The sequence below is a fragment of the Aptenodytes patagonicus genome, chromosome 5, assembly GCF_965638725.1.
Source record: "Aptenodytes patagonicus chromosome 5, bAptPat1.pri.cur, whole genome shotgun sequence".
Classification (NCBI taxonomy): domain Eukaryota; kingdom Metazoa; phylum Chordata; class Aves; order Sphenisciformes; family Spheniscidae; genus Aptenodytes; species Aptenodytes patagonicus.
This window is the reverse complement of record NC_134953.1, coordinates 23456087-23468281: the sequence shown is the minus strand read 5'-3', so window position 1 is coordinate 23468281 and position 12195 is coordinate 23456087. Positions and strand designations below refer to the sequence as shown.

Here is a 12195-nt window from a genome sequence, read left to right as displayed (position 1 = left end):
AGAGAATTACATATTCTAAGATGCTTTCACAGCACCTTGTACAATTTACATTATCAATATTTTGTGTAGTCTCATTTTAGTCACTGTTCTACGTAATTACAATAGCCTGATGCTATTAAGTTTTGAACTCATTCTCCACAAGTTCTCTGCTTCTTTAAGCTCAAGTTCCAAAGAGAAGTCTTAATAGGGGTCTAAATAGCTCCTGTTCCCTTGTACTAAAGGACAACAGCAACAACAGAAGATAGAAATAAAAAACTACATCTTTTTTTATTCCCGACTACATCAAAGCAAGCCAGCAGGAAAAACTTTAAATTCCAAAGCTCAATTCCATTTCAGTGGTTTAGATTTTGGTGTAATCACAAATGAAACAAATATTTGATTAGCAGCATTTTTTGCTAATCAGGAAAAAGATGACATGGAACTAATTACACAAAAGAACAGTGAGAATGATGGAGTGACAGTCTTCTGCACAGAACAGTCAAGAAATAGAAAGGAACATGACCTGAATGTAACAGTAGGAAGGTAAGCATCATATTTCAGAGGAATTAACATTTAAAGTGCATTAGCAGTATGTGTCAGCAGAAGACATTTAGATTTATGAGTTATGTGTGCATCATGATTTATGATGCAAATATAGTAATTTCAACCTTTATGCATGCCCACACTTATTACTGTATTATCAACTTCATTACATTATTTTCTGCCCACTGAATCATTTAACTGAGTCACTGAAATACACAAACTTTTACAACCTACTGTCAGAAGACAATTTAGACCTTAACAGATGTGAAACACTGAGGTGCTGGTGTGTCAGATTCCAGTAGTTCCCCTTGGTAAGCATGAGGGTGCACGTCCCCAGGGAAGGGAATAGCACAGAGTGCCACAGGAAGGAGGGGTACCAGTTCAGAGGTTAGGACACTTCCCTCTGAATTGCTGTTTAATGACTATCCCAGAACACTAAAGGGTACCTTGTCAGCAGAGACTTCCTCTCACATATCAAACAGAAACCAAATTCTCTCACTTTTGTCATAAGAAATCCTGTTTGTACTTCCCACAGGAGAAGGGTATTAAGACTAATGCCTTTATCAGGTTAACCTGGATAATTAGACTGTCTATCCAATGCATTGTTATATCAAATAGCAAGAGATTTTCTTCCTTTCTTTAAACAGCAGTGCCACAGGTATTTTTATGAGGTTTGCAGGATCCTGCCATGGGACAGGCTTTAGTCAATACCAGACTAAGTAATACAGGACACATCAGCATACAGGTCCTGATTCTGAGACATAAATGAACCGTTGTTTTCAATGATTTGGTGATTCAACCATTTCCTACATCTGTCTGTTATGGCTGCTCATAGATGGACTGTCCTACCAGCTATGTACTTGGTGCCTTAAGATGTAACTTTGACCACTGTAACAGATTAAAAAAAAGAATAAGTCTGAATGTTTCATTTATGAAAGAGTAAAGCATACAAAGAGCGCCCAAATTCAACTACATTTTCTTGATTTGCACTGTAAAGCAGATAGTAATTTTACAAAAACAGTTAAGGAGATTTTAAAGTTAAAGAGTTTTTTAAAGCTGAAATGTTACTAATATAAACTTTGCAAGAAATGTAACTACATTTACAATACTTAACTTTCACTATTTTCATAACTTGTTATATGTTAAACCTCAATTTTGGTGAGAACACAGGCCTTTTCATATACACTAAGGCAACTTCATTTTCAGGTGCCTATGTACTAGTGCAATGCCACTGTTCTTAATATAATTCTCCCCTCCTGTAAAAAACAGAAGGGGATCCTATGGAGGAATGCTCTTGATTTAAAAAACAACACCAACCAACCAAAAAACACACACCCCAAAACCCTCCCTACACAACACCACCACCACAATTCAACCGTCATTTCTTCTATTGGAAAGGGAGGCATTATTGTCACTTTTCTTTTCCCTACCTTGCTGTTGGATGTGGATGTACGTCACTTAAATCTAAACCCATTTGTAACTCTTTCAGAAGAATACAAAATGTATTTTTTGTAATTCATATTGGACATCAAAAAATACAAAACTTAGTCAATGGAATAAAGAAAAAAAATTAGACATCTCAAACAGTTGCATTAACAGAATCTCCCATTGATGGTACTATGCTATATCCCCCCCATATCCAGTAAAAGTGATTTTAGTAGAAAAAAAGATTTCTGGCAGTGTTTATAAACTGCTAGGTCCTCCAAGAAAAGAATCAGCCTAGTAAGCCCAGCAAACATACTCTACTCCTAAACTAAAATTACTATAATAAACTTATATACCCTTACCTCCAATAGTGTGTAGAATTTGTCCATTTTTTTGAGTAACCAAAATCCTATGATGTCCAGTGTCTGCTATTACCAGCCTTTCTCCTGAATTATCTACGGTCACTTTGCCAGGAAACAGCAGGGGAGAAGGTGGGAGGGAGTCTCTGTATAGTTTTATTCCAATGTTGTTATCTTTGATTTGTCCTCTCTCCTTGTAGAATTTCAGTGTTATAGAAGTAAATAAAACCAACTTCTCTCTGTGTCCCTCTCCAACGAGCGAAAACAGCATATTTCCACGAGGCCCGAGAATGACCAGAGTTGGCCAGCAGGACACTTCTAGTTCATGCCACAGTGTTGCATCTGCATCATTTACTACAGGGTGGACAATATTATACCTCAGAACAGCACTTTTAATGTTATCCAGAACTTTTTCATTTGGGAATTTCGCTGAATGGACACCAACAATAATAAGACCATCTGAAACGAAAAATAAAGTTGTGCATTGAAACATATTTATATTTGAATTAAAAAAAAAAGTAAAAATGAAACACAGTTATCTCACAATGTGACTGACTGCTTTCCAGAATGAAAAAGGATTTGAACAAACAAAAAGCAATTACATCTCAGCAGGAACATAGATAGCTATGTATACAAAATACTGAAACTCAGAAATAACATTTCAGTAAAATTACTGAACTTTAGGACCATTACTTCCCCAGCTGGTTGACATTTAATATGTCATAAATTGTTCTTAGTTCCTGAACTACATACTAAGGTAGAAAATACTTTCAAAATAATTATGGGTAAGCTGTAGCAATTCGACTGATACTTTGGGTTTTTTTCAGATGTTTATGATGTTATGATACTTCACTGTCTTTCGATTCCTATACACAACTATGGTGTTTTAGAAAATGAATTCTTTTCCACAGTTGACTAGGAATCACAAATGTAACACTGAACACTGAAGTCCAGAGTTACCTTGGCATATCTAACTCTAGACAAACAGTAAAAAAAATAACTTATAGGCTTCTGAAATCAATACAGTATTCTATATTTCAAATAATTATGGCAGCACTGACAACTATGACAAAATGACAAATAGCACTTGTTACAAGTTCAAGGCAGGCTTGAACTCTTTAAAAAAAAAAAAAAAGGTGGAAAAGAGGATTAAATCATTAATTTTTGCCCCTCCCCTTAAAGTGTTTAACTTAATTTCTATATTTGGTTAATAAAGACAATGAAGAGTTTAGGTTTTCCCATAGCAGGGATAACTGCACTTGAACTCCTAGTATGAAGGCATTGCATAAGCATGAAGTAATATAATTCTGCTTATATACACTGCATACATAATACCAACACTAAAACCAATCAAAAGCACACAATTATGAGCTTCCTTGAATTGCTTGCTTATTTTCTTAGTTTTATTAAATTCAAACACAGAAATAAAAATCTGTGGCTCAGACTTCAGCTGCTTTTCCCTTGTGGTAAGAAATAAATCTATTTCCACCCTAAGTAGACAATTACGTATGCAGCCCCAAATATTCTACTCCTCCTTCCTACCCAACGGAAAAAGAATGAAGACCCTTCATTCAAGCCTTCAGTCAAGCCACTTTTCAGTACTTTCTAGGAGCAAAAAAAGAAGGGGGGGGGGGGAGACAAAAAAAAAAGACTACATCCTTTTTCAGGGCTTTAAATTATGTTTTACTAGCATAATCTCTACCAAATGAAGTAAACTGTGCACGTGACATCAATACCATACTTCATCTCACTTTGTACTTAAAAAATACTACTACCCATAAGCATAATCTTGTTATAGTCAAAGTAACTTATCAATTCTAACTGAAGTAAGGAAGATAACAACAGTAACCATGCAGTTGTAGAAAGCTGCAATACAATAATTTTAAACCAGAACTGTTAATCTAATGGAAATCCTTAGACATTAACTTTACTACTTATCCAAAAATCACTCATGTTTCTGGATAGCATAAGCATTTTGTAACCACAAATAACAATTGGGGTCTTTCTACTTCTTTGTCCAAGTAAAAGTGTTAAATTTTCATCTGATCTTTTGTGTTATTTTGAGGAGAGGAGTGCAATTAAATGGGAAAGGAAAATATCCTTAGAGTTGACACCCAACTTGAGTTAATTTTACTGCAGTATTAGAAATTATTTTGACAACAACAAAAAAGTACTTGCCTCCCCCTCCCCCCGTGAGGTCTATAAAAACATTTATAAACCCTTTTATCAGTAGCATTCAAGTATCTGTAGCATTTCCTTTCTTCCCCCAGTCACCAGTGTCTATAGGTGGATTCCTTGTAGTACCGTATTTTTTCAGTAATACAAGTAATACCAAAAAGCAAAGACGACTTGGAGTCTGTACAGGGTGGCATGCTGAAGAACAGCCATTATCCAATCTAATCCAATTCTGATGATGCTTATACTCTGAAATACGACGAGTGTAGATCCTTGAAGAACTTCATAAGGTTCTTAAATCAGACTAATTTGTGCTCGTACAAATACTCACTGCAATTGAAAATGATGTATTGTGCTACTATAGACAAAATAGGTTTGGCTGAACAGCTACTAAATTTAGATAAGCAGGATACAATTTAGTTATAAAGGATAAAGGCAGATGTGCAATGTGAATCTCTAAATAAGCAAGTTCTGTTATTTTGTGCTTACTCTAATATTGTTATGCTTTATCCTAAACAACAGCCAATGGAAATAGCCCTCCTGAAAGGACACGCATCTAGAAAAGACAATTTTTTAAATAAATGTTTTCTCAGCGAAGTTTTAAGACAACTTGAAAGTATGAACTGTTTCACTTACTTGTAGTAGCAGATACTTAATATTTAGAAGTCATTTTTTTTCTCATTCAAATATAACCATGTTACAACAGGAAAAGTCTTCATCAGTTTATCACAAATCTAATCAGAACATAACCTAAATATTTTCAATCACCTTGCTAACTAATTTCTCATTTTCTAGCTTCTCGTAGTTGCTAGAACTACCTCTATAGGTAATAATACCCCTCTCCCCCCAGTTTTTCTCTCTTCACTCTTTCAGTTGCAATTGCAATTAGCAAAATCCAGAATTAGCTCTCTGAGAAGGAAAACCACACACAAAATAGCTTTTTGCAGCTTGCATAATGCACCTTCCTCCTTATCAAAGAAAATTTTATTTATTTAGCACTCTAGCATTTTAATTTTTAATCCACAAGAAGTGTACTTTTCTCTGTAATAACTCACCTGTCTTACACATTTTATTTCATTCAGCATCAGCTGTTATGTGTCACACAATTCATTCTAAACTGGAAATTTACATATCAGATCATTACTGTTATTTGGCATTTACTACCCAATCCATTAAAGGGCTTCACTATTTGTAAAACTTCAAGCAAATATGTAAAAATAAAACGCTTTTGTAAAACAGTCCTCCAAAAGTCCTGCAGTTACAGTCAGTGGAGTTTGCCATTGCAAGAACGGTGAAACCAGCCCTCTGATCAGAGAGGGCCTGAACCAGGGCCCTAAAAGTAACAACCGTAAACAACTGATCCAAGGACATGGTTTGTAATGGAATGTAGTATTACTTTTATGCTTTTCTCCTACCTTTATGGTAGAGGTGCAATCTGGCTAGCTGGACATCTTTGTTCTACCCTCACCTCTGGTTTTGTGGTAGAAATGTAAGAAAGGCAATTATTTCAGGTCTTAAAGAGTTGTATTATTTGAGCTCAGACGAGTTTGTTTCCTTCTAAAAAAAACCAAACCTAATTTAATGTCAGGTTGGCTTTTTATTTAGTTACAGAGAAATGGAAAGCTATTTTTCTCTCTTTGCCCTTCTCCTCAACCATAAAACAGTGTTAATGGAGAACAGCAGCATCGGCAGGAACAGTAATATTTCAGTGTGACAACAGGAAAGGGTAAAGTGCTGCACAATAAAAGACTTAGTTGAATATAACAATTTCACAGATACAGAATTAAAAAATCACTATAACTGATAGTCTTTATCAATCCTATAGGCACAGCATGTTGCGATATCAGACAGCTGAAGTTGTAGTATCATTAACTGCTGAACTCCAAACAGCAGGTCAAACAATTTAACTATAATAGGATCAGTAGCAGCGCTTATATTTGTCCTTCAAACATATCATTAAAGCTAGAAAGACAATTCTATACTGAACACCTGAACAGCACAAATAAGTTATAACATCCTTTCATGAAGAAAACTCTCGTGGAAACTGACGGATGCTATGCTTGGATAGATGAATATGCACACCATTTAAAACACTTTATTTGAAGGATTATACCAGAGCACAACACTGGATTTATGCCAAGCTATTTCTGAATATTAAAAAGTACTCCCTCTTATAGAAGTCATTTCTGGACTTCTGATAACATGAACTGAATATGCACTGGGGTTTAAAATAGCTTTCTGAATGCCACTTGAAAAACAGAAATAGCACCACTGAAGATAGCAGTGAGAACATATCAGATAAAGATGCTAGGCGACATTTAATCCTATGGAAAGCAGTCTTCATTTTGAAACAGATCTCCTGAAGTTCCAGACAATAGAACTATGTGCATATGTACAATGATATATATAATAGCTTAGGATCACACTAAAACTACAGCTTCCTGTGCTCAGACTTCTCATGTCTGATGATCACACTGCTGAAGTTTCAATAAACTCCACATAAGAGGCATTTGAATCACATTAAAAAAAATATATATATCAGAGTATCAAAAATATACATACGCAATGTACAATCAAAAAAAGATATTGCTATGAATTATATCAATATTGAGGTTTGTTCTTAGTTATGCAGAAAAATATAGGCAACATTCCTTCAAATATTCAAATAGATTAAAGATCCAAATGCATTATGAGATAGATGCTTTGTCAGAGTAAGATGATGTTTTCATTCTGACTAATTTTGTCTGCTAGGTCAGCACCCTCTGCCACTTCTATAGCACGATAAATATATACATGAAATGTGTAAATAAATGCTGTCTTTACAAATCTAAAGTATAGTAAAGCTGGAGTTTCACTATATATTTAATTGAACTTGTGGCTGCTAAAAGAAATCGTGTCGCTCATCTTTTGCGCCAAAATCAGTTTTTGCAATAACAAGCTGATAGATTTCGGAACCAACCCAACCAAAAGTGAACCTGTCCCCCATCCCCTGAAGTGAGAAGGGATTTCCATTAACTAAAGAGAGTAAATGAAAATAGAATGAAACTCCAGCATAAGGCCAAATACCAAGATACCTGCATCAATATATCTAGACATTCTTAAAGCCTTTTTTGTATGTCTGACATCCTTTCTAATTTAGTCTTATTCTTCCAACCTTTATCTTTCTCAAGTTTCTCAAGTCAACAACTCTCCTCTTTCTCCTAGTGATTAGTAAATTATGTTTGCCTTTGGTGAAGAAGATGCACACTGATATAAAACCATCTACTGAAGTATTTTTCTATGGCTTAAAAAACTACAACCCTTACTGCCTTGATATATTTATACTTAAATATTTCAATATATAGCTTTATACTACCGTAATGCTAAAATTTACACACTTAGCACAGCAAAGAAAGATTAAATAATCCTGAAAAGGCTGACAATCAAAACACGAAAACAACAGAAAACGACCAAAAGGAAGATCTATAGTGAAAAAACCAAATGTATTTTTCTTTTTGTTTGAACACCAAGCACCTTAATCTCTTCCTGAATCCAACTGCTATCCTCTGTTTCCTAACACATTAAATTTAAGATTAATGCTACACACACCTGCTCTTCTTTCCTTTTACCTCCACTTGTTTTTCCACTTTCACCCCAAGTATCTTTTTTCTAACTCCGGTTCCTGTAGGAACAGGACAGCTCAAATTCAAAAAGAACTTATTAGGATAGCTCAAATGCAAAAAGAATTTATCACCTATCAGCATAGTATTTTCCTCAAGTAATAACTCCTATGACAGTAAGTTTAATACAAGTCAAACAAAGAAAAGCGTCTCCAAGTGGACCTCCAGTTCAGTTCAGAGTGCTGCAGCCTCTTCTACACTAGTACAGAGATGTTCAAATACTTTAAAGAGAAAACTTGTGGGGAGAGGTTGTTAAAACTATTTTTTTTTTTATCAACTGATTTAACAGCTTCGTCTTAAAAAACAGATTAAGGATATGACAGCTATATGAATACAGTAACACCATACTACAAAATGTTTATCATTTAAAGATATTATTCATTACACGATCAATGTAATCTTCTGAAATCTCAATCTAGACCTTCTTCCCAGCATGCCTGATATCCACAGCAATCCATTTATCATTTGCTAATCATCTTCCACTTAAAACCACCTCCCTCCCCAAAAAAATGCCATGACAGTTTTTCCTTATTAGATAAAGTTCCTCATATCTAAAACATTATACCAGATCTCAAATTTCTTCAAAGCAAACAGCTAGCTTTTCAAGGTAGAAAAATTAGTTTATTAGAGTCTTCTGTAAAGCACTATGTAAACCTACAATATATAAGTGAACTACTTTAAGAACTTGAAATTTCAAAGGCATTGTAATTTTTTTTTCTAGTGAAAGTAGGTAACACATAAAAATAAATGCTGCCAAAATGAAAATCGATCAGAAACGCCAATGGAGAATCAGAGACTTAAACATTATAAGACAGTTATTTTTATTACATATATATATTATGCTTAATATAATATTTTTAGGGCTGAAAGTAACACTGTTGTTCATTTCACTGTTCAGTCTATTAAATTATCCAAGATAAGTGAGTAGCTGATACATTCTGTGTAAGACCACAGCTTATCTCTGACAAGCCATCATGATGACAAGAGACTGCATTCTAATTAGTAATTACCCTGCATTTTTATTCAGAGAGATATAAATTCACATCTGAGATGAAACCTAAAGAGCTTAATTCCCTCTCCAGGATACAGGACTATTAGTCGTATATAAGGTGATGCCAATACCAAAGATGTTCTTTCAGCTAGAATGGAAAAAAACAAGTAATCTTAACTATATCCGTTCTACCACCTTTACTATGATCTGCTCACAGTTGGTTCCTAAGTCAAGTGTAGAGGGTTACATATGTAGATTAACTTTGAGCCCATATCTTACATCCTTTGCGTAGCTTTTTGCAAATAGCCTTATTTATGAGGATATCAGATTTGGGCTTTAAGCACATATCCTGTTTCTTTAATTATACAGACACAACAGATACCTTATTTAACCCCATTTAAAAATGTGATGAGAGTATACACAGTCACCTGTTTTAGGCTACTTAAAAGATAAGACGACATTTTTAGGCACCCCTGAAATTTTGCCAGCTGTTTAGTAACCAGCAACAAAGTGACTCAGCTACTCCGCCTGCAACACTGCCAGGAAATTCTATTCCAAGCAAGCCAAAGCATTTTTACCTTTATCAGAGTACTGGTGCTCTAATGCATGGAGATCAGGCAGCAGGTGCAAGCAATTGATGCAGCAGTAAGTAAAGAAATCCAACACCACAACTTTTCCACAAAGGTCTTTGTGTAGAGAAATAGGACCTTCAGTGTTTAACCATTGTAGATCTGGAATACAGAGAACAGAGATCCCCAGTTAAGGGAAGGGTAGGGAAAGGCAGACACTTATACCTAATTTGCACAACACCACACAACGTTCCCAGCACATTTCACTTAAAAAAATAAGTTCAACATCGCTTTCTACATAGGTAGAAAAGCAAACCAAAAGTCTTATATTTATCCAACTCATCCTTATATTCCACAATTCTTCATAATTAGTAAATGAAAAGAAATATTATTAACAAGATTTAATGTAGTATTGGAAGTGTGGTCTATATATTTATATAGGCACCTTTTAATACAAAGGGCATGCAAGCCTCAGAACAATTTTCATACATTTTAAAACACGATGTACATTATTCAAACTCTAACAATGTCATATGGGCAACAACTATTTATTTAAAACCCACATAAATGCTAGTAAACTAAAAACTGTTGAACTCGATTTTTCCAACAGTTCTGCAAAAAACTAATTTCAGAGATGACTGAAATATTTGTGTGTTTATAGTTTTGATCTTGATTTTCAAAGTTAGAAATGACAGGTATAAATTAATCCTGTTACACGGGAAGAAATACAACCCTTTCAGATACACCCCATAGTACTCCTGGTCATTTATTTTAACCACTTGAGACAGGAAAGCATTGTTTTCTCACTGGTAACTGATACTCCTCTGATCCCATAAGAAACTGGTATCAAGATATGACATAAATATCCTAGAATATGGTCTGCTGTTATTATCACTCAACATTTCTGAAAATAATGGGGGGGAAACAGATAGATGTGATACAATGCAAAGCCGAACTAAATTTTTAAAGGACTACTTTTTAAAAATGTACGCTAATCTAAAAATCCTCAAAACTTCCACCCTGACAGTTTCAGCAAACTAAGTTCCTACTGCCCCAGAAGTTATTGCTGCTGCATTCAGGAGGAGGCTTGTTTTCCGTTTCACTAAGAGAATGATTGGTCTCTACCTCCATATATTTATAAACATAAATCTGAATGCGTGTGCATATTTATAAACATAAATATATGCACACACATTCAGATTTGGTGCCAATAATAATTTATCAAGTTTATGCATTATTTCCGTGTAAGTGCAATACTTTACTGTTTATTTTTTAAAAGAAAAGAGTAACATTTATTTTATGGCATTGCTACCCTTTTCACTAGAATTAAAATACCTTTCATAAAAAACTACTGGAAATGAAAAATGTTGGCTACCTATTTAAGCTCTTTTTAGAGGAGAAAATAAGCTTTGACAGAACACAGAAAGTGAAACAATACTAATGACAAAAGTGAAAATTCAATTCAGGGGTCCACATCTAGACAGAAAGAGCGTTCACTTTGCTCCGTTGGTTACAAGTCAGAATTCATTCCCACGATATGCATGTGATTTTAACCCTGAAGTTCACCCGCTGAGGTCTCTGTCTTGCAGTGGGATGTCAGCTCCCACAGCTGCAGAGAGCCTCACTAAGGTTACAAGGACCCTGGGCAGGCCTTGCGAGATCTTCCAAGACAACCTTTGATTTCACACTTAAGCACAAGAAGAGATATGGAAATGTGTGAAACGTGTGAAAGGGAAATGGGCATACCACTGAAGGAGGATGACATCTCCTGCATAGTTTGTATTATCAGGGACGTGAAAATTGACAAGCACAGTTAAGTCATGGGGAGAGAGAGCTGGGAAACATCCTAAGCGGCTGCAGTGAAACCAAGTGAGCTCAGGAGGAAGCTGTGAGAGTTGGTAAGGTTCTCACTATGACCAGAGGAGAGAGATAGCAATATACTGTACTGAAAGGAAAGGCTTTATTAGAAAACAGTAAATTAGTGAAGCTAGTAGAAGTTTAGAAGGGAGGCTTTACAGAACAGGTTTTTGCAACCAGAAGCAGGGGGAGCATTTATAAAGGGGTTCTTTTTTCTTGTCCTCTGCTCCTGGTGCTTTCGGGAGTGACATTTCCTGTAACTAGAAGTGCCTTTTAAAAAAGCAGCTAACGGGGCCGTAATTACACGGACCTCGCAGGCAGCGGGACTTCAAGGAAAACGCCACACGGTGAGCGCCGGAGCTCAGCCACCTCTACCGGGGGAGACCCTACAGCCGTCCGCCCGGCGGGTCCTGGACGCCGAACCGCGCTCCGCCGCGGGGCCTGACCCGCTCGGGCCCCGCCACCCACCTCTGCCGAGCTCGGGCACCGTTAGGTCCCGCTCCCGGCTGTCCATCTTCTTCAGGTACTGGTAGACCAAGTTCTCCTTCTCCTGGGGAGTATCGGCGTCGAGCAGGGCATACTCCAGCTGGGTCTGGGCGGGCAGGAGCCCCGCCAGGCCCCCTGCCGCCATGACGCCT

At 36.1% G+C, this 12195-nt stretch overlaps 1 protein-coding gene across 1 annotated transcript in view; it reads right to left on the bottom strand.

Moving 5' to 3' along the window:
* Positions 1-12188, bottom strand: part of NHLRC2 (NHL repeat containing 2) — a 39525-nt gene extending 27337 nt beyond the window's left edge. The window contains exons 1-3 of the mRNA XM_076339063.1: positions 12026-12188; positions 9710-9862; positions 2310-2765 (exon numbers count right to left, since the gene is read on the bottom strand). Coding sequence (XP_076195178.1) covers positions 2310-2765; positions 9710-9862; positions 12026-12188 — 772 coding nt within the window. The remainder of the gene's footprint in view (positions 1-2309; positions 2766-9709; positions 9863-12025) is intronic.
* Positions 12189-12195: the final 7 nt, after the last annotated feature.